The 26248-nt window shown below is 44.6% G+C and overlaps 1 protein-coding gene and 1 long non-coding RNA gene across 4 annotated transcripts in view; one reads left to right on the forward strand and one right to left on the reverse strand.

Annotated features, from left to right (window-relative positions):
• KLF5 (KLF transcription factor 5) overlaps positions 1–13415 on the forward strand; it is a 37651-nt gene extending 24236 nt beyond the window's left edge. For all 3 annotated transcript variants that reach the window (XM_083501271.1, XM_083501272.1, XM_083501273.1), the window contains exon 4: positions 8158–13415. In XM_083501271.1, coding sequence (XP_083357397.1) covers positions 8158–8336 — 179 coding nt within the window. In that variant the 3' untranslated portion in view covers positions 8337–13415. The remainder of the gene's footprint in view (positions 1–8157) is intronic.
• A 797-nt stretch (positions 13416–14212) lies between these two features.
• LOC310706113 lies at positions 14213–25208 on the reverse strand. The gene is made up of 3 exons (XR_014525692.1): positions 23797–25208; positions 18638–18759; positions 14213–14970 (listed from the first exon to the last, which is right to left on the reverse strand). It is a non-coding gene; the product is annotated as an uncharacterized lncRNA (long non-coding RNA).
• Between the last annotated feature and the right edge of the window lie 1040 nt (positions 25209–26248).

Below are 26248 nucleotides of genomic sequence, written 5' to 3' on the forward strand. Positions count from 1 at the left end.
CTGCCGCGGGGATTCGAACCGCCGACCATGCGATCGGCAAGTCCTAGGCACTGAGGTTTTACCCACAGCGTCACCCGCGTCCCTAGTGCTAAAGCACTTCAAATGCATCTGTCACCCACACAAAGTCAGAACTATCCCTATGCTATAGAAGCTGAAAGGCGCAGAGGTTTGGCAAAGGCTAATCTATTCCCTCATGACTGAGATGAAATTGGAACTCATAACTTTCTGGCTAGATTTGAACCCAGAACTTTTGGGCTTCCAGTTCAACCTGTCTCAAAGATTAGGTTGCCATGGGAGTTTCTAGTACTGCATTAAGATGGGACTTTAAATCTGGTCCACCTGTCTTAAAAACTTTTTTGAACAAGGTTATTTACCCCCCCCTCTCTTTCAGCAGCAGTCTACAAGTTCTACAGCTGGATTTGCTTGGATTATTTCCCTGAGGGTGACCAGGAAAAAAAAAGACAGGGAGGGCTCCTGTATTTTTAATTTCTTGTACAAAATAGGGAACTTCAGAAGGCGTAAGCGGTACCTCCTGAAATTGCCTCTTCTATGCAACTATTAATAGTACAGGAGCCCTCTCCTGCCCCCCCCTCCTAGGTGCAACATTACTTTGTGAATCCATTTCTGAAATTGCCAAAGCTTTATTCATCCATTCTTTAGCTTTTGGAATAACGGGGGGTTTCCCGACACCTAGCTAGAACAATTTTAGATTAGAGTAAATAATTAAAGATCAGTAATCTAACTGAAAAGGGAAGGGAAAATTGTCAGCCCTACTTTTACAAAGTTGATCTTGGGATCTGAATTAAGGAGACTTGACCAGATACTTCCCAAATGTGTTTTCTGTGCTCTTTAAGATGGGCACCTCAATCACCCTTCTTTAATTTCTCAGAATTCTGCCTCTTCCGCCTGCTCCCCCACAATGCCGCTCTCTAAATCTAGATTAGAAGCACACCTTATTTCAAAAGTCAGCCCTCATAGTTGGGAGAAGAGAAGCTGAGATGGAACCTTTTCCTGGCCTCTGCATTCCTTTACCCCAGAAGTACCTGATATTTCCCCCACTTCCACTACCTGTCTTCCAATTTCCCATCTTTCGTTTGTGCCAAAAAATGCAAAGACCAAAACCACACAACAGACATTTCCTAGAAATGAAATCTTGGGACCAGAAGAACGCAGAAACACCTGACATTTCAGGTGGAAGCTGGAATTTCCCGTTGCAGAACTTGCTTCTCCTAATTTTGAATTCTAGCACCCATGACAACATCCATTGTTGATAAAACAACATCCTAGCAGAAATTGTGATATCGTTTACAGGGCAAAAGCATGTAACGTATTTTTAGTCTATCTCAGCATGGTTCAGAAGCTGAAACTTAGCACGGGTAGTTCTACGGCACCAAGAAGATATTTTTGGTCTTTAGGGTTGGATACTGCAAGGAAATGGAAGATCTGGATGTGGGATGCTGTAGTCTTCAGCATTCATCTTCAGGGTACATCAAAAGAAAAATGTGTGTTATTTGTAGCACCAGTAGTCCTTCAATAAGGAGAATGTAGATGGTTATTATTTTTCTGAGTTTCCTTTTCTTATCTTGTACGGTGCGGTCTTGTTCTAAAGTGATTCCAAACCAAATGTTGGTGTTCAACCAACAGTTTAACATAAATGTATTCCACATGCTTTCCAAACTGTGTTTTTTGTATTCTTTAAAAAATAAAAGTAAATAAATCTACTTGCACATGAGCAATTTCAAGGGCTTAAAATACACTGGGTAATCAACTCGCGCCTAACAAAATATTTGAAATCTGTGAGATGATGCAAAAATCCAATTAAAGTTATGAAGGGAGCAAGAGAGGGGAAAAAACCCTCCTGTTTGAAACATAACTTAAAAGGAAAGCAGTTCTGTTTTCCCAGAAGTGATGTGTATAATATTTCTGGCTTGGGAAGAAAGGGCTGGAGTGTTGCTGCTTCGCCAGAACTTGGTACCAGTTTCCTCCATGCTGTTTTAGTTGAGCAGTGTTGACATTTTAACAAATTCTGTGGAAGCTGCTCTGAAGTGGAGGAGTTCTGCTGGTACTTTAGAGACTTTTTTCCTTTCTTTTTAAATCCTTTTTACAGTGAAATAGCTGTTTTAATACAGAGACCATGTTCCAGCACGGTTGTATTTGATGACTGATGGCATTCTTGGGTTTCACAGCCTCTCGATGTTCATTCTAAATTTTCTGGAGAAGAATCAACTATTTTTCTGAAACTTTGCAGCTTCTGTATTTTGTGCAGTCATTAGGCTTGCATTACTGCGTAACCCATAAAAATAGTGAATAAAGGGTTCAGTGTCTCTCTGCTTTTTAAGCAAACAAATCTTGTTAACCTCGGATTCCTCTGCCCCTTATAGCTCAGCACAGCAAAGAAATGGAATAAGTTTTAAAATAACTTGAAGCAGTTTTTGTGTGTGGAACTTGGGTCAAATTTTTCTCTTGGCTAAATGGCCAAGAAGTATGTGCAGATATGTGAGTGATGTTCTTCTGCTCTTTCTCAAAAGCTCTTAGATGTTTCATTTCACCTACCTAAATAATCACCTGATCTTTCATAGTGTTTTCCATCCTCCTTTTAGGAAAACGCTGTTACTTACATGAGTCAAGTAATGCATACTGTACCTACTCTTATCTGGCAATATGTATTGTATACGTGGCTTTAAACTGTATTGCTGTTTGTTTTATATGTATAGCAGGCTTGTATGTAGATATTCTTTTATACATATAAACAAACAGTTGCTATGAGTCATCAGAATGCCCTGGGATCTTGTTTCTGTGGTCACCATATGAGTGAGAATTCAGAAAAACTTAAGGCCCACCTTTCACTGAGCTGAAAAACCCATGTCTGGGCTAGGGTGCCCTAGGACGGAATGTCCACCCCCCAACTCCTCCTAAAAATGGAAAAAGAATCCACTTAGATGACAAACCAGGCTTCCAGAAGGCTAAAACTCTTCTCCATAACATGTTGTTTCCTCATTAGAGGGAATTTCCTTGTATGAAGAAGCATTAAATTCTGCAAACCTGCCCCTGTTTTCTAAAGTGGAGCAGCTCAGCGAGAACTAGCCCTGGCTAGTTAAAAACAATACTCAGAGGTCCACAGTGCTTTCAAAGGTCTAGAATTTTGTAGTTCAGTGTTGTAGTCCCTCTTCTCCATTGCATGTTGGACGCCATTTTGCAGTTGACTCTGCTCACAGACACACTCCTGCTCTTTCCCCCACTTGGTGCAAAAGTAATTCTGCAATGGAGGTTTTAATTATTGGCACGGCATGCCAACATTAGCTGCCTTTCTAATTTATGTGGCTTTAGTGCAGTAATCCCCAAATCATGTTCTTCCTTTCTAAGAATCAAAGCGCCCATGATGTCCTATGGACAATTCACTGCTTTCAGCCTTTGTGTGGTTTTTTGGGGGAGTGGGGGTGGAGTCTGGCCTGCACGTGACTATCCAGAACAGTAGTAGTAGTAGTACTAATTAATGTCACAAACGGATACAGAGGCTGGACCTTTCTGAAGAAAAGTCCTTCTTATCCACTCAAAATCAGAGGCATACGTAACTCCCAACCCTGACAAGGTTTGCTTTTAACAATTCAGCGTGTGTCTCCCTTACTGAGGAAATGCTGTTCTAGCACTGAAAATGCTAGAGTACACCTTGTCCAAAAGCAGCTGCATAATTCTGGTGGCTTCTTTGAGGTGTAATTTGCTTGCAGAATATTAATTGGCGATCTTGCTCAAGCCGTCAGATTTGTGCGCTGCATCGTATAGAGAATTGCATTGCACATTGCAACATGTTGTCTTTGTGTGGAGGACGCAACTGTTTGAACTCGGTTTGGCTGCTTCTCTGGTGTTCCTACCCTCTTGTGCCTCTGAATGGTGGGAGCAGTTTTTCCACAGGTGGGAACACCCACAAATCTTCGAGTGTTTCAGAGTCCTAGGACACCAGTGTGAGCAGCCGCCATATTGAAGAACAATAATTTAGTTGAGTCATCCAGGACAGAGAAAATCAGGGCGACAGCATTTCTTTGTCCGATGCACACCCTGCTGTTTCCTAACCCTAAAGAAATAAACTACCTTTTCTACAAGAATTGAGGTTTTTACCCTGTAGTTTTTCATCCCCAACCAAGACAGCAATCCTGAACACTGTTAGATGGAAATAAGGCCCACCGACCCAAGTTGGATTAACGTGTGTACCGTTGTACCTCGGGTTAAGTACTTAATTCATTCTGGAGGTCCGTTCTTAACCTGAAACTGCTCTTAACCTGAAGCACCACTTTAGCTGCTGCTGGAGCACGATTTCTGTTCTCACCCTGAAGCAAAGTTCTTAACCTGAAGTACTATTTCTGGGTTAGCGAAGTCTGTAACCTGAAGCATATGTAACTTGAAGCATATGTAGCCCGAGGTACCACTGTACGTACATGTAATTGCATTTGCGCATATCCATTCCCTCTTTCGCCTCCTCCCACCCTTGCCTCCCTCTGTCTCCTGTATCTGGGGTGAGGAACGCAGGATGTAGCCAGTGAGGGCAAAGAAGGAGTCTACCCTGAAAAAGTAGGGAACTTGGGGCAATGTCCTTTCTGTGGCTACATGCGGCTGAGTTCTCCCGAAACATTCCCCATACTTGGAAATCCACCCTCTCCGGTGTTCGCCTGGCCTCCTTCCTGTTGCCTTTGCATGCTAGTTTTCAGCGTGGAGGCAGTTATTTGGCTGGAGGAAAATGGCAGTCTTGTGATTCTCTCACTTTCACAGAGATTTATTGTTCCCTGTGCTGTTGTGAGAACCCGAGGGATCAGTCCTACACACAAGAAGCTGGTGTAAGGCGAGAGCTGATGTCTGAGTTGGTCCAAGCCTGGCAGAGGGGAAATAAACCTTGGAAATAATGTTTGAGTTACACCATCCTTTTTGCCAGCTTAACTTGCGCCGGGTTACCAGGTCGCTTATCCAAGATTTAGGATCCAGCCTATTCCTATCCATTCCCAATCCCATCCACAAAACACCCCATTTTTCAGGCTTATGTTCACTTCAGACCCTCCCTGTTCAGCTCAGCCAGCTGGGTGCTGGCTGTGGCAGGGTGGGTGGAATAAACTGGTATATCTCCCGCTGAGTTGAGGATGAGGGAGTTATGCCAACATAGTCCACCTGTGTCAGGAACCTCCCGCACAGCCAGAGATCTGCTGGATCCTATCCCGCTCACCTTGGCAGATCTTGCTGTGTTTCTCAAACTTCGAGTCTCCAGCGGTGGTTGGACTACAACTCCCATCCCTGACCACTGGTCCTGCTAGCCTAGGGATGATGGGAATTGTAGTCCAACAGCAGCTGGAGACTCGAAGTTTGAGAAACACTGTAGGTTGCTGTCAGATCACACCCTAAGATGACAATTGCATCGTAGAAAAAGCCTTTCACAATCTCTGTTCACTTTTGTATAATGTACAACAGAAGCTATAGAAATGATCCTGATCTTTGAATGACTAAGGTCTGGCCACATAAATAAAACTTCCCTGGAACAGATTCCTTCACACTTAGGAGGAAAAATCTTTTCCCCTGGCCTAACTTTCTATGAATACTCTTCTCATAATTTCAACAAAAATAGTTACAAATTTTATAGGTGTGCTTAAAAATACCCCACTTAGGGTACTAAATTAAATGGCCATATATTTAGCTATCTGCGACAACATGTTCCAAAGGGACTGTGTAAAGCCGTGCAATTAAATCTAAATTGGGCACTTACATAAATCTGTGGTCAAAATTTTGGAGGTGTTAAGTATCATACGTGCCAGTTGAAGTCACTGGGAATTGCAGGTACTTGTCACCTCAGAATAGCCGGCTACTTGCGTTGCTAACAGTAGGCCATCAATCAGAAACATTTTGGAGCGGATTCTTCCTGTATACTTTGGCTGGATGAATCCCACTTTCTAATCTATTGCTGCAGGAAACGTTTTGGGCGTCAAATCAGGCCCAGAACTGGTTTGCTTGAGAATCTGGCTTTTCACATACTAAGACAAGTCGCTAGATTGCAGGAGGGAAGAAAAAGCGTTGAAAAGTCCTACAGACAAAGGCCTTCCTTTGACTAATGAGTACATAGTTTTTGTGCCCTTTTCCTTGGTTCCTAGTTAAACAAATTCTGGTCTCCTTGTTCCACTTCATCGCATCCTTTCTTTCTACACAATACCAAGAGAGAAGTACACCTGCCAGAAAAGTGGATGTAAACGCAAAGCACACAATTCAGCTAGAATTTGCTGTGACTGAACCGGTGGAACAAGTTCTTAAACGTTGCAGCTAACTTAAGTCCCATTGCTTTCAATGGGGCTTATGAAACTAACTAGTTTCACTGGTTTCAATTGGATTTGGTCATAACATATTTTAGCTGGATTGTGGACTTTGTGCTTACATCTACTTTTCTGGAAGGCGTACTTCTCTTTTGGTAATACTTGTCTTTTAATGTCTTTCGTTCTTTCTCTCCTCCCTCCGTCCTCCTCTTCTGTCTTCCTTGAAATGTTCAGTAAACAAACTTTCTTCTGGGTTGATGCCTGCAATTCTAGTGTACATTTTGGCCTAAACTGTATGATGGACATCTCTGGTGTCTGTATACATAACTGGAATAATGTACACCTGTCCCCTGATGTTGAGGTCATAAGACTGTCATCTAGATATTTCTAAGAAGTGTTTTAGCACATTTTTTTTTACAATCTTGCTTGCCTTTGAAGCAGCCCTGCGAAAGAGTTAGCTTCAAGGCGTCTGGACCCCAGGTTCTCAGGTGTCATGTTGCTTTCACAGAGTCCGTAGTGAAGATGAGATTTGAAGCCTGTTGTCACTCATAGCTCTCTCATTTACACAGGAGACAATGAAATGATTAAAAATTGGTGGCTGTAGAGGCATTCCATGTGTACATTTGAATATGTCTTGATAGAGATGGTGAGAGCCAGTAAAGGAGGACTATTGCCATGATACCTTGCATTGCAGCCTTGTCATAGGCATTTCATTGGCTGCTTGGCATAGACATAAACATCTGGAAAAAGTAAGACCTGTTTGACAGTGGAACAGTCTGCCTCCGGAGGTTGTGGACTCTCCTTCCTTGATAGGTTTTTAAGCAGAGGTATTATTATTATTATTATTATTATTATTATTATTATTTAATTAGTTTTATTATTTATACCCCGCCCATCTGGCTGGGTTTCTCCAGCCACTCTGGGCAGCTTCCAACAGAATATTAAAATACAATAACCTCTTAAACATTTAAAGCTTCCCTAAACAGGGCTGCCTTCAGATGTCTTCTAAAAGTCTGGTAGTTGTTTTTCTCTTTGACATCTGATGGGAGGGCGTTCCACAGGGCGGGCGCCACTACCAAGAAGGCCCTCTGCCTGGTTCCCTGTAACTTGGCTTCTCTCAGGGAGGGAACCACCAGAAGGCCCTCGGCACTGGACCTCAGTGTCCGGGCAGAACAATGGGGGTGGAGACGCTCCAGGTCTACTGGACCAAGGCCGTTTCCTGCACAAGATGATTCTTGGGGTCTCTTTCAACTCTATGGTTCTATGATTCTATGACCTTTGGTTTGATCCATCGGGGTGGTTCTTGTGTTGCCCCCTGCCTGACTAAATGTACTCATAATTGCACTGGGCTAGTTATGAAAAGACACTTGAGGACTTCAAGAAATTTATGGTTGGGTTGGTAGTGTGGAAGCTGAGGCTTCCTTCCCGTTCTACTTGAATGCCAGAAGTCCCTGAACATGGAGGAGGAGTCCTTGCTGCCTCTCTTTCTCACACTTTTGGGGTGTCTCAGCTTCAATCTGGAGGCTTCTGATACGACTTGAGCAATGTGAGAAGTGGGAGCACTGCAGCAGTTCCCATGCTGCAAAAGGAGCCCTGAGCATCAATCCACACACGCTGCAAAACAGAGTAGTGGGCCGTCCCACATTGCACCGCAAGTGGAAGCGCCAGATTATTGACTGCTCTGCCACGTGGATATATCCCAGCACCTGGAAACCCAACACATAAAGAAGCAGGTTGCCATAGCTCTCTCGCTGATGTGCTAGCTCGCTCTATGCAGGGAGCATTTTATGACCTTGTCAGTTGGATTGGAATTTGGCTAGTGGTATTGGACTGAGTGGTGACTAATTTTTTTGTGTGCTTTTCTTTTTCTTGTTTCCAGGAGAGAAGCCATACAAATGCACATGGGAAGGATGTGACTGGAGATTTGCGCGCTCTGACGAGTTGACCCGCCACTACAGAAAGCACACTGGGGCCAAACCTTTCCAGTGTGCCGTGTGCAGTCGCAGCTTTTCTCGGTCTGACCACTTGGCTCTGCACATGAAGAGACATCAGAACTAGGCTGGACTTTTCCATGATGCTCTTGGTATCTATGCAACTTCCTAGTGACTCGGTTAAAGTATATATACACGTTCAGTTAGAATTAGCTTAAGTGTTTTGACTGCATATGAACTGCTCTCCATTTTTAAAAGAGGAAAAATTGTGAAAGAAACTGGAAGTGTATATTTTGTATATTTATGAGGAAACAGGGAAGACACTGTGTCACAATACTGATGGTTTCACCATGTTACGGCCACGTGACCTACTCTTCACGCATTTGACTTCAGCCCCTCACAGATGTCATCTCAGGGCTCCCTACCATGGTATATATTTTGCAGATAGGATTAATCGGTTTCATATATGCATAGGCAAAAACATTTTGCCAGAACAGGTTTTACAAGTGTGTGGTTTCTGTGCAGTCATGGGAGCCGTTTCCCAGATTTTGGCTAAACACATGCGTCGGGAAGCCAGGGTTTTGCTGTTACCTGTTTTACCACATGGCGACTAATGTTCATACATCACAGTAAGCCGTGAACAAGCAATGTGGCCATGTCTGCTTCCCAGCTACTGCTGCTTCACTACTCCGCTTGCGTGAGCAGAAGAAACAAACCGCAAACCATGGCTTAGCGTGTTTTCCAAACCCAGAACCGTGGTTTGTTCCTACAAACCATGGTCCCAGCTTCAGGAGGCACAGTAAGCAAGGTTTGTGTTGTTCCCACATGTGCCAGTTGAGGAGTGGTCAACAAACACACAAGACGACTCTGCTCCTTCATGATAAGCTGTGATTTATGGCTTACTGTGAAGTACAAAGACAGCTAATGCGGTCTGGCAAGCTCCTCTTGTCTGTGGATGTAAACAAGTGTCTATGGATGTATCTGCACCACAGGTATTTAATGCCCATAACCTTTTTCCTGGGGACTCTTGGGGACTGTTTTGTGATGGGGAATCTGTGACAGATCAGACTGTGCTCCCCAGGATTCCTCGGAGGAAAGCAATGACAGTTAATTGGTATGGAGCTGATTAAAGTATGTTGTATAGCAATGCCCCAGCTCACATCTGCAAAATATAACATGACAAGGTGTCCCTAAATGTAAGTATTATGTCTCAAAAGCTCTGGAATCTATGTTTTTGGGGCCTTGACCAAGACACTCTTGCTTTGGTAAGCAGTGTTTAGGAAAACTAATTTAATTTACAGCTAAGTGAATCTAAGAGGACAAGCCACCATTTATTTTCTGTCAGAATTTTACTGGATGTTTTATTACTTGTTATATTTTATAAAAAAGTTTTTTTCTGTGGAGATGAAATATATATATATATATACAAATTCATAAATAGCCATAGAACAAAATGTTCTGTAAGTTGCATGTTTGCTATGACAAAGATTTTGTAAATATGCAGATCAGCTTATAATGTTTTCTTACAAAAGGATTTTCTAGAAATCAGCTGGGAAAAGTAGCAACCATCTTACTTCGGACAGTTTTAATATGGCACATTTAAAAATTGAACCATCTTTTTAAAATACCTCTCAAAAAAAGTTAGCCGCCTTGGTTTCACATAATGAGCTAGCCATTCAATAGCTTTTGTTATTGTTCACACAGATGTGATGCACTGAGAATTCAAAACAGATCACGCTTCCTCCCCTAAAATGTTTTACAAGTACAAAATATTTGCAAAATATGAACTGTTAAGCAACTGCCAGGAGCTTAAATAACAAGGGTGGATCTGATACATAATGTTAAACCTCTTACTATAAGCTAAACTTAATATTGCTTTAAAAAGAAGGATTTAGAATGTGGGTTTAGAATATCAAAACACTAAGCTGGTTCAACACCAGTACAATCTAATTCTGTGTGGATTTTTTTTTTGCCCCCGATTCAACTGTATTGAGTGTGCATGTAGCCCTTTCAAATAAGCTGCATTGATCAGCTGTCTGGAGAATGGAAAGGGGTCTGTGGGAATCTGATGTTGGTGTGGTCTGTAGCCCGTTTGATCTATATGTCCAGGCCCAGCTCAGGTTCTGGTATCAAATGCACACCACCTGTTTGTGTGTGGCATTCCCGGTGCAGCTAGTGATAATGTGTACTGAAACTTTCTGTGTATTTGTCTATGTAATATGGATCTGGGGGACGGCAGCGGCTGGGACACGACTTGCCGCTTTCGCAAAGGCAAAGGATACTGCAGTTTCTCCTCCCCCAAAGTTGGCTAGTTCAAATGTAAACGATGCTGTAATCCCACCCTGAAAAACAAGCACCCCTTTCTTATTAAAGCATAAACACGTTTTGTAAAATTGGAGTTCTAACATTGAGAGGGAATGTGTTCTCTGCTGCTGGAATCTAGCTCAATATACCATAGCTGAGGACAGGATGAGAGTGGAGCTGGCAGTGTTCCTGCTCGTACTCAAACCTCATCCCATTTTAAATTGAGGGGAAGGAACTATCAGTCGGAATGCTGTTGCCTAGAGCAAAAAAAAACGTGTTTTGTGGCCCTTTGAGCCCCCACTGCTGAAATTCCCTTTTCTGCCTAGCATCTCACCACACCAATGGCTCCACCATCTTCCCTAGATCAGAATGACAATGAAGGCAAGACGGGTTGAACCACAAAAGAGGGTGAATTTTGAATGTCGGAACCGAACAGGAAAAAGAAAGTCTGGTGTGTTAACTTTCAGCCGTGTTCTGTCTTCAAGAGCAATGGTTCTGTCCATTCTCATGGGTTTCAGAAAATGATCTGTGATTAGTTCCGCTTAAAAAATAATAATCAAGTGGTGCCCTTTCAAACTTAATTTTAATTCAACATAAAATTTCACAGGTTAATCTGTTTCAGAGGCAGTACTAGCAAGTAGCACAAGACAGTTAGATACACAAGAGTTTGCCCATGGAACATTTCTGTGCATGTTTGCTTGCAAATAAGTCCCACTCTGTTTATCTACTTCTTATACCTTAGCTTTGAAGACTGCTGCCTCCGGCATTATAATGGCTTGAATCCTGACAAAAACTGAGCACTTCCAGGTCTAATTGGCTTCAGTGGGACAAAGTAACGTGTGCTCTTAACAGTGCTTATGTATAGTTACTTGGAAGTAGGTCCTATTACATTCTGTGGGGCTTACTCCCAAGTGAATGTAGAGTTGCAGCTGAGGTCTCTTCCTGGAATCTGAGACCTAAAATCTTTACTAGATTGTAGCTGAGATTGCTTTTCAGGTCCTCGTTTACATACACAAACCCTGTATGAATTCTTGCTGTGCCACCTCTTGCTCAGGAGAAAGGGCAGGGTATAAAGCAGGCATAGGCAAACTCAGCCCTCCAGATGTTTTGGGACTACAACTCCCACCATCCCTAGCTAACAGGACCCAGTGGTCAGGGATGATGGGAATGGTAGTCTCAAAACATCTCGAGGGCCGAGTTTGTCTATGCCTGATATAAACTGAGTAAATAATCATGTACACCAGAACTTACTGTTGTTAGTATGGCCACTCTAGTCTCTTCAGGAAGGGCAAATCTCTCTCTCATGGGCTTTCCATCTTCCCTAACCCCACCTGTCAACAGGTTGGCCTACTCAGTGCATAGTCCTGTTTGACCAACATATATTCCTGGTGGACATCTTAGGCAACACTGTTGAAAGAAGCAGTACTTGGGAGTGCTTCCTTAAAACAGGAGAATGTGTTAAATTATTTCCCTTGGAGACACACTGTTGGAACATTTCTTTTTCCTGTTCAGTTCCATCAGTTCTCCACTTGACACCAGATTCAGGTTCACTGCTAAGTTGTGCAGATGTAGCACGGCCAGCTTGGGTGTTGGAGAGTATGCTTGGCAGAATCCGAGCCACTTGTGTTTTGGCAGGAACGATGAAGACCTTCATGAAGACTGGGTTAAAGGAGAGGTGTGGACCTCAGCAATCAGGGAACCTTTGCCACATTGACTTCTCGGCTGAAGAAGCCCTGCTCTTCCATTGCAGAGCCTGGGGCATGGTTTAGGGATCATAGCCAATTGACATGGAGTGTTGTCCTGGCCTCTTGGTTGCTCAAGTGAATTCTGAATGCCCTGAAGCACAGCCAATACCCTTGTTTCCCAAGGGAAGATTAGTAATGATCAGATGAGCTACCTTCTAAGGAAGCTTGTTGACCACGACAGACCTTCACCCTGATTGAGCCCCTGATACACTTCCAGGTTTCCCCAGAAAACCACAAATTATTCCGAGCCTTATCCTTCATTGCCAACCAGGTCCTTAATGCTGGACTCCGAGCAACAGAGGAGGAGATTAAGTTGTAGGACACGGTCAGATTGCACCATAAGTAATTCAGTTACATGGGGAGGTGATTTGTGAGACAAGCTTTCCTTTGCAGCAGAGTTCTGAGCCTTTCCCCCTTCCTAACAGCTAATTAACAAGCTGCTTTAGAAACTCTGGTTTGTTTTTAATAAGTTTTTAGCCTGTTTCCTTGTTCTTTCCCATTGTGCATGTCTTGGAGCCCAAGATCCGAGGGTAGAGGGTTCTGAAGTTGTGCACAGCGCTGCCTTTGGCACGAGGTGAGACACCCCAGCGTGGGCTCAGAAGCCCTTGCCTGGGCTTTTGAGGCTTCTCTGCATCACAGCCGCTGAGCTGCAATGTCATGCTGTCAACCAAAGGGTAGAAAGTACAGTTAACTAATCAACATGCCAAAAAAGGGGGGGAGGGGAGAAAGGCCTCGAAGCAAAACTTTGTTCAGACTATTGTTTGCGTCTTTTATTTATTTTTGTGGTATATGGTAGAGATTTTTTTTTTTAGAAAATTTTCCACAAACTTGATAAATTAAAGTTGTTTATAGCTTTTTTCTAAAAAAAAAAAAAGCATTGCTCTTAATTGTAAATAGATGATGGGAAAAGATGTACATATTTTTTTTGTAAGGCTTCAGATGTTTAATCCTGGAAAAGAAAAACACAAGCATATTGTTTTGCTGCTCTTCCCCTGCTACTCTGCCCCACTCCCTGTCCTTATTTTTGTATGGCGATATATCCTATGCAAATGATCAAGCAAACAGCTGTATCGTTACTGAAAGAGAATGAGATGCTTTATATATATATATATATATGACCCCCTTTTTTTTTGGAAAATAAAAAGTGCCTAAAAGCATTTGTTTGTGTGTGTCAAGAACAGATCTCCTGATTTTTGAAAACCTGTCTTAATTTTAATTTTCAAATTGTTGGGGTACACATAAGAAATAATAGAAAATTATTGTGAGCCCACCTCTCTGCATGTTTTATTATTCCGGACTGGATTTTCTTTAGGCTTATAGCTCCATCAACCTCAGTGATGCAGACACCAGATATTATGGACCTTTGGCTCCCCAGGTGCTGCTGAATTACAATTCCATCAACTTCAGCAAACATGATCAATGGCCAGGGAAGATGGGAGTTAGAGTTTTGTGTTCTCAGAAAGATGGCTACTTCCTGCATCTCTCTCTGAGTTTCTGCTCTAGGCCCAGTCAAGAGCTATCTCTGAAATTAGCAGCTTCCGAACAGAGGGAGTTTAGCTTGGCTGGACTGCCCCTGAGGTAAAGGTAAAGGGACCCCTGACCATTAGGTCCAGTCATGGTCCAGTCATGGCTGACTGGGGTTGTGGCACTCATCTCGCTTTATTGGCTGAGGGAGCCGACGTACAGCTTCTGGGTCATGTGGCCAGCATGACTAAGCCGCTTCTGGCGAACCAGAGCAGCGCACGGAAAGGCCGTTTACCTTCCCGCCGGAGCGGTACCTATTTATCTACTTGCCCTTTGAGGTGCTTTCAGACTGCTAGGTTGGCAGGAGCTGGGACCGAGCAACGGGCGCTCACCCCGTCGCAGGGATTTGAACCGCCAACCTTCTGATCAGCAAGTCCTAGGCTCTGTGGTTTAACCCACAGCGCCACCCGTCGCAGGGACCGAGGTAGAGTTTCACAATTCTGTTGAAATACGTCCAGTATTACATTCCCATGGATTTAATATTTCAAGTAAATGGACATCTCAACTTTAACCCAGGAATTTTCAGATCATGTGGGAGAAGGTATTTCCATAAAGTATCCTGGCTGCATGTTTTATAGTGCTGCTAAGATACACCTGCTCAGTTTGTTAATAATACTGGAGATTTTGGGTCTGGAGCACCACCTGCAGATTGGCGAACTGCCTCGACGATAAGCAACAGGTGCAAGAGTGAGGGATGTTAACTGAATGCAGTCATCCCCCTGACGTCTTAAACTCCGCCTCTCCATTTGCTCACTTGACTCTCCACAAACGCATACAGTACAATGACTGTGGGTCAGTCTTCCGTTCATTCCGTATAGGAATGCCGTGCCAAAGGTGGATCAAATCGTACATTTCAGGCATGGATTCCACACAGCTTGAGTTTTCCTCAACCCGCAGAGGGTACACCATGTCCAGGGGGGTTCCCATACACTGAGGCAGCGTGGAGTCACGGGATTCCGGCTCTTTCATATTTAACAGGCCTTCCAACAGTTGTTTTAATGCGATCCTCAGAGAGATGAAGGATTTTTCCGTTTTCAGGAATGCTGTAAAGGGCTCTGGCTTGTTTTTAATACATTCTCTTGGAAAGCTCTAGCGGGACATTTCCAGATAGGTTTTATCATCTAAAGAGCGGGCGGCTCCCAAGTCTCGGCTGCTTTAACACATCAGGAAAACAACCATCTGATTCTCCTAAATGTTAGTGGAAACGGAACAGTTATTAGAGCAACACAAACTTCATCTCTTGACCAGAGAGAGAGACTGGCCAAGATTCATACTTGATTTTTGGCTTTTGTCATGAATCCTGCACACATGGAAGCTATAAGAGGCTGCCTATGAATTCCCCAGCTTATGTTCACAGCAGAAGGTATTGAGGGTCTGGAAACCAAGCCTTATGAGGAACGGTTGAGGGAGTTGGGTATGTTTAGCCTGGAAAAGGAGACTGGGGAGATTCAAATATCTAAAGGGCTGTCACGTGGAAAATGGAGCAAGCTTGTTTTCTCCTGCTCCAGGGCGGCAAGACCCAAACCAGGGGTTGGCAAAAAAATTTAGTCGCGGGCCCACCCACTGTCCCTCAGAACAGGGGGGGTGGAGCTGGAAGACAAGGCGAGGGGGGCAAGTAGTCCTCCCCAGCCCCAGCACTTACCTTCCCTGGGGCTGCTGCCGCCGCCACCGCTGCTGCTGCTTGTGGGTAGGCAGAGTGAGCTCGTCCACTCTGGCCCACAGGAGCACCAGGGTGGCAGATGGAAGATGAGCGACATGAAAGGGCTGGCTCCAGAGAGGGGCTGCTTAAAATGGCGCTCAGCCAGCTCAGCCCAGCCCCCTTCCTCCTCTAGGCAGGACGGGGACAAGCCAGGAGGAGGGAGGAAGGAGGCACCACCGCAGTGTGTGTGAGGGGGGAGGAATGGAATGGCGCAGGGGGGGAAACGGCGCAGTACGAACAAACAGAATCCCCACGCCAATCCATGGACAGTCCGTGGGCTGGATCCTGAAGGCAGTTGGGCCTGATCTGGCCCGCGGGCCTCGGTTTGCCGACCCCTGACCCAAACCAATGGGTTCAAGTTACAAGAAAGGAGATTCCAGCTAAAGAGGAAGAACTTTTTGACGGTAATAGTTGTTTGACCATGGAATGGGCTACCTCAGAAGGTGGCGGACTCTTCTTCCTTGGAGGTTTTTAAAGAAGAGGTTGGCCGTATGTCATGGATGCTTTAGTCAAGATTTCTGCATTGCAGGGCATTGGACTAGATGACCCTCAGGTCTGTGATTTTAAGTGTACACACACACAACATGGATGCAGGGGGGGAGTAATAAGTAACAATAATTTTATTATTTATATGTTGCCCACCTGACTGACTTGCCCCAAGTCACTGTGTGGCTCCGAACAGAATATTAAAAATGCAATAAAACATCAAGCACGAAAAACTTCTCTATATATCCCTGTTACTGGAAACAAAAGCAGGAATGGGCCATTTTCACCAGTTTGTGGGAAATGACAATATTTAGGTGAGGTGACGTGAAATAAAGTACTTCTTCACACAATGCATAGCCTACTAACTTACGGAATCAGCAGCTCTGGGATGTTGCAATGGCCACTGGCATTAAGCAATGCTTAGACTCTATATGTATGATTATATGTATCAAATGCTACTAGCCATGGCTCAGAAGCAGCAAGGCTCCAGCGGACGAGGGCCAAACAGCAGAGAAGGGTTGCTGCCTTGATATCTGCCTGTGGACTTTCCTGGTGGCAGCCTACTGACCACTTCTGGAAATGGCATGTTGGTGTAGATAGACACTGGCCTTAAATTCCCAGTTGTTATGCAGGAGTAAAGGTAAAGGGACCCCTGACCATTAGGTCCAGTCGTGACCGACTCTGGGGTTGCAGCGCTCATCTCGCTTTATTGGCCGAGGGAGCCGGCGTACAGCTTCCGGGTCATGTGGCCAGCATGACTAAGCCGCTTCTGGCGAACCAGAGCAGCGCATGGAAACGCCGTTTACCTTCCCGCCGGAGCGGTACCTATTTATCTACTTGCACTTTGATGTGCTTTCGAACTGCTAGGTTGGCAGGAGCAGGGACCGAGCAACGGGCGCTCACCCCGTCACGGGGATTTGAACCGCCGACCTTCTGAACGGCAAGTCCTAGGCTCTGTGGTTTAACCCACAGGAGTAGGGTGACCCAATAAGCAGTACCATGGCTGCATGAGGATTCTGCGGGCTCCAGGATAATTAAGGAAACTTGCAAGGAGAAGCACTATTGCCCTCTCCCTACCCCAGAAAGTAGGGTCTGAGTGAAAGGTGCAGGTGTGTCGTCCTGGATTTTCCCAGTTGCAGCTCTTTCCCCATGACCCACACGAGTAAAGAGAGTGAAAGTGTCCATTCACTTATCAAGAGCAGGGAAAAAGCAGTAGTGCTTCTGACCCCAGACCCTGTTGGCCAAGGTTTTAGGGGTGGGCTCAATTGTATTCTGTACCAGCAGGTTTCCCAGTTGCAGAGCCTGTTTGTGTGAACCCGTGAAAGCAGAAACCACCACAGTTGCTCCCACCTCACAGAAACAGCAAGCTGAAGGGTCTGTGGGGCTGGAAAAAAAATAAAAATAAATCCTCTAGGACTACAAAGTAATTCAAATCAGCTCTGCATGTATGTTTGAAGGATTCAGTGATAGTAAAAGTACGTGGGCTGCTGCTGTTTTTGTGGGTGGCCTCCGCTTTCTCCAACATTTGGTCAAAAGTTCTTACTCCTCACAGTGCAATCCTGAGCATTCTTTCCTTCAGTGCATAAAAGATTGTAGCTTAAGTGCGCCCAGAATAACAGATAAGGCAGCAAATCCTCTGCAGGATAAATAAATCCACTTCAGCCAAAGTTAAAACATGGGCATCCCATTGAATTCAGGAGATCAGGAAGAAGAAGAAGGGTTTGGATTTGATATCCCGCTTTATCACTACCCGAAGGAGTCTCAAAGCGGCTCACATTCTCCTTTCCCTTCCTCCCCCACAACAAACACTCTGTGAGGTGAGTGGGGCTGAGAGACTTCAGAGATGTGTTACTAGCCCAAGATCAGCCAGCAGCTGCATGTGGAGGAGCGGAGACGCGAACCCGGTTCCCCAGATTACGAGATTACCGCTCTTAACCACTACACCACACTGGCTCTCAATGGGGGATTTCCCAACCCCTCAGCCAAACTCACCTTCCCTCCACCTGATATCAAAGCCGTGGCTGCAAAGGAGCAAATAGGTGAACCAAACCTATGCTTAGCTGTCTCCCCTTGAAGTCAATGGATTGTAAAAGTGTTTCCCTTTGGCTGTATTTTGCTGAAGGCGCTGAGATAAACTAGACATCATATGCATGTTTGCACTTAGGATGCATTTTTTTAAAAATATGCAAATAGCAGCTTCTGGAGGGAGAGAGGGTAATTTATTGGGGATTGTAAAAGTCTGAAAGGAGAACATTAGTCCTTTTCTCCTCAAATTTTGTCCATCAAGGGAGGAGAAGGTTAAACTCCTCCCACCCACCTGCTTCAACCCCTATAATTATCAACCCCTCCACCCTTGCATGCTATTTGCATTTTTAAAGAGTGTACATTACATGAAATGACACATTTAGTTCAGTCTCTTCAGAATATTAAATTGAACATAAGTAAAAGTCTTTCCCCATATGGTTATCATTTTCCACACTCCGGTGGGTATATCAATGCTTCGCCCGCCCCCCCAGCCTTTCTGTTATGAAGATGGAACTGAGATCCACTCGACCTTGCAAAAAGTTCACACATGCTAAAATGCCCTGAGGGGGGGAGAAGATTTACTTCATCTTTGAAATATTAACAGCAGCAATCAAGTGAAATGTGAGCATTTTGAAGGGTACATACCATGCCTCCGGACGTTTCAGCTAATTTCTGCGATATAAAAGGGCTTTTCAGTAACCTCAAAGAAGCAAATCCTCATAAAGACGAGAGAAACCTGATTATCAAATGGTGTCAGCTTGTACCATCTGCAAATACATTAGTCACAGTGATTCCAAATGTTATTTCGTTTAAGCTGAAAGGGGCTATGCACGCCCTTATGGTTTAAGGCAATGCCTGACAACTGTCTAGCCCCCGAACCTGTTCCATATATGCTTTGAAACTGGGCTTTAATGTCTCTTACACCAAGGGCTCTCATGAGTTCCCCTCACTGTGGTGAGATTTTGTGAGCGTGTTCAGTACCCTTAGAGCCACAATTCTCCAAATGTGTGCCACGATGAAGCACATAAACTGGGATTCATCCGTCAAAAATGTAGAAATGTCTGGAAGCATGGCAGTCCACGTCAGAAGTGCCGTTTTCCTGGAAAAATGGGAGATTTTTGGAGCTCAACATCTTTTGCTTTGGGATTTTCACTTTTTGAAATATGGCAACCTTAACGTAAGCCACTGAAGGATCCTGCAAGCCCAAAATACGCACCCTCAGAGAAAACTGCCTGCCCATCTCTGCATGATTCACTGCTCTGCCCTTGCTTCAGTCCAGTCACACCATCTGGGGGGCAGATAATTCTGTCGCGTGTCTGTGTCTCACCCTTCAGAGGAGGCTCCCTTTTGTGTCTTGGCGTGACTCACTCTTCCCATCTTGACTTGCACAGGAGAACGAGGGGCGAGCTCCACCATGTACAGATAATTCTCCACTCTTGCTCATTCTAAAGGTAAACCCCCCACTTTAATTCAAAAATAAACAGTGTGTCAGCTAGCAGACATTTCAGAAGCACCGGCCTACCAGATATAAAAAGGCAAAGGACACAGTCCAGACCGAAGCGAGCTGCGATTAAATACAAACCAATTCACCACCCCATGGCATTTAAACTGACTTGTTGAGAATTGTTGGCATTTGTCTGTCTCAAGAGACAATAGAGTGCACCTCCAGGCAGGGGAGTGGGGGGGGGGGTGTGAAACCACCGGAGAATCACAGCACCTGCAGTGGCTGCAGAGATCGCTAATAGCAGGCATGGCCAAACTTGGCCCTCCGGAAGTTTGGGGACTACAACTCCCATCATCCCTAGCTAACAGGACCAGTGGTCAGGGATGATGGGAACTGTAGTCCCAAAAAATCTGGAGGGCCGAGTTTGGCCATGCCTATCTAATAGTAATAGTAGTATAGTAGCAATAATAAAAACTCGTAACTGCTGCATTGTTTTTGCTGTGTTAGCGATCCCGAAATGACCTCTCTGGGGCACAAGCTTGGGCAGTGTGTAGAATCATAGAGTTGGAAGGAACCACAAGGAACCCCCTGCAATGTTTTGCCCTAGGTAGAACTCAAAACACGTGACCCTGAGATGAACAGTCTCATGCTCTACCGACTGAGCTATCCTGAATTCTGTTAGACGTATTGAAATTTAATCACCATGACTAGCTTAGGTCTGTTAATTTTGAGGGGTCTACTTACTCTGAGTAAGGGTTACTTGACGGCAACCTGTAAGAATTTAGTTAGTCCCTCCCATTCTGTTTCTTTCAGAGCCCCTTGGCCATGATTAACTCCGGCTTCATTTCAGCTGATTAGTTCTGTTCAGTACTGTCCTCCCTAAAGGCCTTTTAATCATGGCTGTCGGAGTGCACATTGCTCATAGGTCATATTCTGACACTGACGATGTGATGCTCAGCCATGGTTAAGGCTAACAAGGACAAGTAGGGAAGATTTTGCGCAGGAGACGAGAAAAGAGGCAGGGAGCACGCACTCCCAATCTCTTGCTCCCAATTTCTTAGCCATGATTAAGAGATGAGATGTTTCACATGCGCACTGGGCAGTGTGGGTAACAGAAAGTCTGGAATCATGACCGGGGGGGAGGTGCGTTTCTCATGTACGTCTGCAGCCTTCCTTAGTTGCACTGCTTAGTTGTCGAACATTTTGGCTCCCAAACACCACAAACCCGGAAGTGACTGTTCTGGTTTGCAAACTATTTTTGGAAGCCTAATGTCCGACAGGAGCTTCCTGCACCCGATTAAAAGCCGCGCTTTGCTTTCTGAACACTTTGGAAGTCGACAGACTTCTGGAACAGATTCTGTTCAACTTCCAAGGTACGACTGATAATTAATAATAAATAAATAAATAAATAAATAAATAAATAAATAAATAAATAAAATAATAATAATAATAATAATAATAATAATAATAATAATAATAATAATAATAATAATTTATTGTTTCTACCCCGCCCATCTGGCTGGGCTTCCCCAGCCACTCTGGGCGGTTCCCAACAGAATATTAAAAACACGATAAAGCAACATTTAAAACGTCCCTAAACAGGGCTGCCTTCAGATGTCTTCTAAAAGTCATTATGAATGCTCAGTGCAAAACATAAACCAACACTTGGCAGATATAAACCTCTCTTTGCCTCTTTCAATTAATTAACAATGTGGGTCAGTCAGGGCTCCACCTCAGAAGGCGAAGACACTACCCAAGGAATGTGTGAGGAAGGCAAGGTCTTGAACTGGCGGTACTTTATCCAGCCTGTGTGGGAACCTGGAGGGAGTCAGACAAGGAAGCCACGGTGCACCTATAGGTCAGGTCAGCTGATAATCCTTGACCCCCACCCCATAATGACTTCCTCTTTGAGACTTCCTCCCTGGCCTGAGCAGCGAAAGGACCTCACTGCCTCTGCCTTTCTTCTTGCCGCATCCTTAAATGCACAGGAGCTCACCTGACAGAATGTCAACTTGCTTGAAAGAAACTTACCTGTGTTTGCAAGCAACCCCCTATCTCTCTCGTTCTCTGACCTTGCTCCAGTTATGAATATGTTCAGAGCAGGGCAAGCAGGGATCCCATAAAGTCAATAGGCTGTAGATGACAGTCATAAAGAGTAGTGATTCCTAGAACAGATAGATCCCTGTCCAAGTTGCCATGGCACCCCTGAACTAATTAAAAAATAACTTGGTAAAAGGCAGATAATTCTACCCCAAGCATTTCAGAGGGGTGTTGAAGGTTGGATTCCTGCCAGGGAAAAGAAAGAAAGGCGAAAGCAACCCTTTTAACTGCCAGGACCGTGGTTGGCTGGGTAAGTAGATGCTGACACTTACGATGGTTCGAAGAGCAGGGCGAAATATGGGAGGCGTGTATTAAATTGTGTAGACTCCGTGTAGAACATAGGAGGAATTTCCTTTTTAAAAGGGGCAAGGAAAGGAGCAGCCTCTTTGAAGCCCAGCGTTTTATGAGATCTCCGTCCTTGGGAGCTGAACAGTAAAGATGACTCGCACCGCTTCGGGCTTTGCAAAATTACTACCAACGAAAAGGCTGAGTAGCTTTATCGAGATGCTGGAGTGGCCATTAAAACTTCAAAGGCAGTGTGTGACTTGAGCTTTACCTGTCACCGTGAAGGATATTTATTATAGGAAGATTTGGGTCCTTAGAAAAAGTTAACAGGGCGATATTAATGTGAAGTCTTGGGTATTATGAGATGGCCTCCCACCCCCAGCCCAGCAGCGTGAGAGATCAGTTGTTTTCATTACTTATTGTCCTTGAAAAGCCGTCCGGAGGAAAGGCAGGCGAGAGAGCAAAAAACAAAAAACACGAAAAAAACCCCACCCTTGGAATGGACAAATCCTTAGTTCCTTCTGCAACTGCCAGGACAACCACCGGTGTTTGAATCATAGAATCATAGAGTCATAGAATCATGGAGTTGGAAGAGACCACAAGGGCCATCAAGTCCAACCCCCTGCCAAGCAGGAAAAACCATCAGAGCACTCCTGACATATGGTTGTCAAGCCTCTGCTTAAAGACCTCCAAAGAAGGAGACTCCACCACACTCCTTGGCAGCAAATTCCACTGTCGAACAGCTCTTACTGTCAGGAAGTTTTCCTAATGTTTAGGTGGAATCTTCTTTCTTGTAGTTTGGATCCATTGCTCCGTGTCCGCTTCTCTGGAGCAGCAGAAAACCACCTTTCTCCCTCCTCTATGTGACATCCTTTTATATATTTGAACATGGCTATCATATCACCCCTTAACCTCCTCTTCTCCAGGCTAAACATGCCCAGCTCCCTTAGCTTTGCTCCCTTTTAGTAAAATACTGTCACAGACCCTCCCAGTGCCCCTATTTTCCAGGGACCACCCTGGATTTACAGAAGCCGTCCCAGTTTCTGATTTGATCCTGGAATGTCCCACTCTTCCTTAGGACACCCCTATTTTCATCGTAGACATGTTGGTGGGCATAAAGTTATGCGACCCCCTGGTCAAGGAGATAAGTAATCTGTATAGGGATGTGTGTTTTTTTAAGGATTAATGTTTTAATGCATTTTTTATGTTTTGGAAGCTATCCAGAGGGGCTGGGGCAACCCAGTCAGATAGGCAGGATATAAATAAAATTATTATTATTATTATTATTATTATTATTATTATTATTATTATTGAATAGGATGTCCCTATTTTCATCAGAAAAATGTTGGAGAGTTTGGTATCACACTGGGGCATTATGGGAAATTTAAATGGCGTCTGGTGGGGCCAGCTTCTCTACCTCCCCTGACAGGTAAGCCCACCAACTTAGGAGAGGTCCACTTTGCTGAGAGATTCCTCAGGCCTGAAATTATTCCTGCCTGGTTCTTATGTTCCAGTTCTCTAGGCCAAATTTCCCAAAGCTTCTGAGGCTTTCCCCTGGAATTATGGGACTGGTACCCCCTTTAGAGGACGTGGGTGGCGCTGTGAGTTAAACCACAGAGCCTAGGACTTGCCGATCAGAAGGTCGGCGGTTCAAATCCCCGCGACGGGGTGAGCTCCCGTTGCTCGGTCCCTGCTCCTGCCAACCTAGCAGTTCGGAAGCATGTCAAAGTGCAAGTAGATCAATAGGTACCGCTCCAGCGGGAAGGTAAACGGCGTTTCTGTGCGCTGCTCTGGTTTGCCAGAAGCGGCTTAGTCATGCTGGCCACATGACCCGGAAGCTGTACGCTGGCTCCCTCGGCCAATAAAGCAAGATGAGCACCGCAACCCCAGAGTCAGCCACGACTGGACCTAATGGTCAGGGGTCCCTTTACCTTTTTACCCCCTTTAGCAATGTGTAACAGCAAGAAGTACCTACCTGGACAGCCGCCCATCCTTATTGTGTCTGCACGAGTCACTGTTGTGGGTGTGGCTTCTGTCTGAGAGGCATTCCCACAGTGTAGACACATGCAAAGTCTGCTCCTCCGAGGACAGGTAATGCTGTTATGTCTCTGCAAGGGAGTAATTACATGATTCAGTCACACCTGCAGGAAAGGTACAGCAGAATTAGCTGCCCTCAGCGGAGGCTGACTGAGAGCAGGCAAGGCCAGAGCAATTAATCATGCAGAGATGCTGTGGGCACCCTCCTCTATTAGGGCTCGGAGCCCAGAGGAACCTTTAATCATATAATTTACTTCTTGCAGCATATTAGCAGACCTCACACAGCACGCCGTTTGGAAATCCCTCCTCTAATCTGAGTGTAATGGTGGCTTCATTGGAAAGAAGATCAGGCGGTGCAAAGTTTTCTTTTGATGTATTCTTTGATATTTAGCCTAATTTGCACTAGAGGGGTTGCTGATTTGGGCTCTGTTTTATCTATGCTAAAGGAGAACACCTGAAAGGAACATTACTTTGGGCAATCTGCCGTCTGCCACCAACAAAATGCAAAGTGGGGTTCAGATTACCATTTGCAACCACATAGAACAAATTAGTTTTTTTTCTGGCCTGCCCCTGAACAGGAGGTAGCATGCCTCTCTGGTGGAAGAAAAGCAGGATGGAAATGTACTAAATAAAATGCATTTACTGTAATCCAACATTTGCAGCCCAATATTTACCTAATTTGTACAACTTAATTCATTTTGACCAAACTGCGGGAGGCAGTGGAAGACAGAAGTGCCTGGCATGCTCTGGTCCATGGGGTCACGAAGAGTCGGACACGACTAAACGACTCAACAACAACAATTCATATAATTCTTTTAACATCAAATTCTGTAGTTCTAATTATTGCAAACTGCCCTGGAATCTATTCTCAGGAAGGGTGATGTGTAAATACAGTATGTTAAATAAAAACAAATAATATAAATTACAATGGCAGGAGGGGAAAAACAATGCTATAGGATTGTAAGAACTCAGAAACTTCCACCAACCTGGTCTTCTCCAGATGTTGTGGTCCTCCACAACATCAGGTTCAGCCAGCATGGTCCCTGGTTGCTGAGATTTGTTGTTGCAGAAGACTTCTAATCTCCAACAGTGGCCTACCAGGTACCGATGGGAAACCGACAAATTGACTTTGAGGGTTGGTTTTTGTTGTTGTCATTTTTACAACCAAATGGTATAAATGATGATTATCCTCTCTGGGCAATGACAAACCTAGATAGCATCTTAAAAAGCAGAGACATCACCTTGCCAACAAAGGTTTGTATAGTTAAAGCTATGGTTTTCCCAGTAGTGATGTATGGAAGTGAGAGCTGGACCATAAAGAAGGCTGATCGCCGAAGAATTGATGCTTTTGAATTATGGTGCTGGAGGAGACTCTTGAGAGTCCCATGGACTGAAAGAAGATCAAACGTATCCGTTCTTAAGGAAATCAGCCCTGAGTGCTCACTGGAAGGACAGATGCTGAAGCTGAGGCTCCAATACTTTGGCCACCTCATGAGAAGACTCCCTGGAAAAGACTCTGATGTTGGGAAAGATGGAGGGCACAAGGAGAAGGGGACGACAGAGGATGAGATGGCTGGACAATGTTCTTGAAGCTACAATCATGAGTTTGACCAAACTGCGGGAGGCAGTGGAAGACAGGAGTGCCTGGCGTGCTCTGGTCCATGGGGTCACGAAGAGTTGGACACGACTAAATGACTAAACAACAACAGCAGCAATCCTCTCTTTTCCCCCTGTGCTGCAAAGCATACTGCTTCTGCACACAGGCATTCCGCTTAAGTATTCAGGCCAACAGCTACCCACAAATGCACACCATGCATTTGCTTAATCCTAAAAATTTAGTGGCCATCAGTTATATGGACTTAGCGATTGCCTATTTTGAACCCACCACTAGTCAAGTTTATGGGATAATAACCCCAAGTTCTGCTTGACTGCAAGGTGACATTTGATTTCAACTAAAGAGATGTGGCTTAGTGGCAAACTATCTGCTTGTTTTCCAGCTTCAGGATCCATCATTTCCAGGTTGGACTGGAAGAGACCAGTGTCTGAAATCCTGGAAAGTCAGTAGAGAAACTACCAGTCAGTAGAGACAGTAGAGACACTATTCAGCTTCATGGACCAATGTTCTGACTCAGTATAAGAGGACTTCCTATGTTCCTAATACTAAGGGCCATGATGGATTCTTCCCCTCCGTCCCATATATATACTACTTGTTTTATGGGCTTTGAGTCAGGGTGTCCTGATGTCTTGAAGGCAGGGCTCTATACTTCAATCTTATGCTTGTACTCTCATAATATGCTTGTACTCTCTTCAATAACATAACATTTTTAAGAACCTGAGCAACTGACCTTACCCTTGGAGGCACATTCAGGGTTGGCCGTTATGCCAGTCAT

Source organism: Podarcis liolepis (genome assembly GCF_965112155.1).
Source record: "Podarcis liolepis genome assembly, chromosome: 4".
Classification (NCBI taxonomy): Eukaryota; Metazoa; Chordata; class Lepidosauria; order Squamata; family Lacertidae; genus Podarcis; species Podarcis liolepis.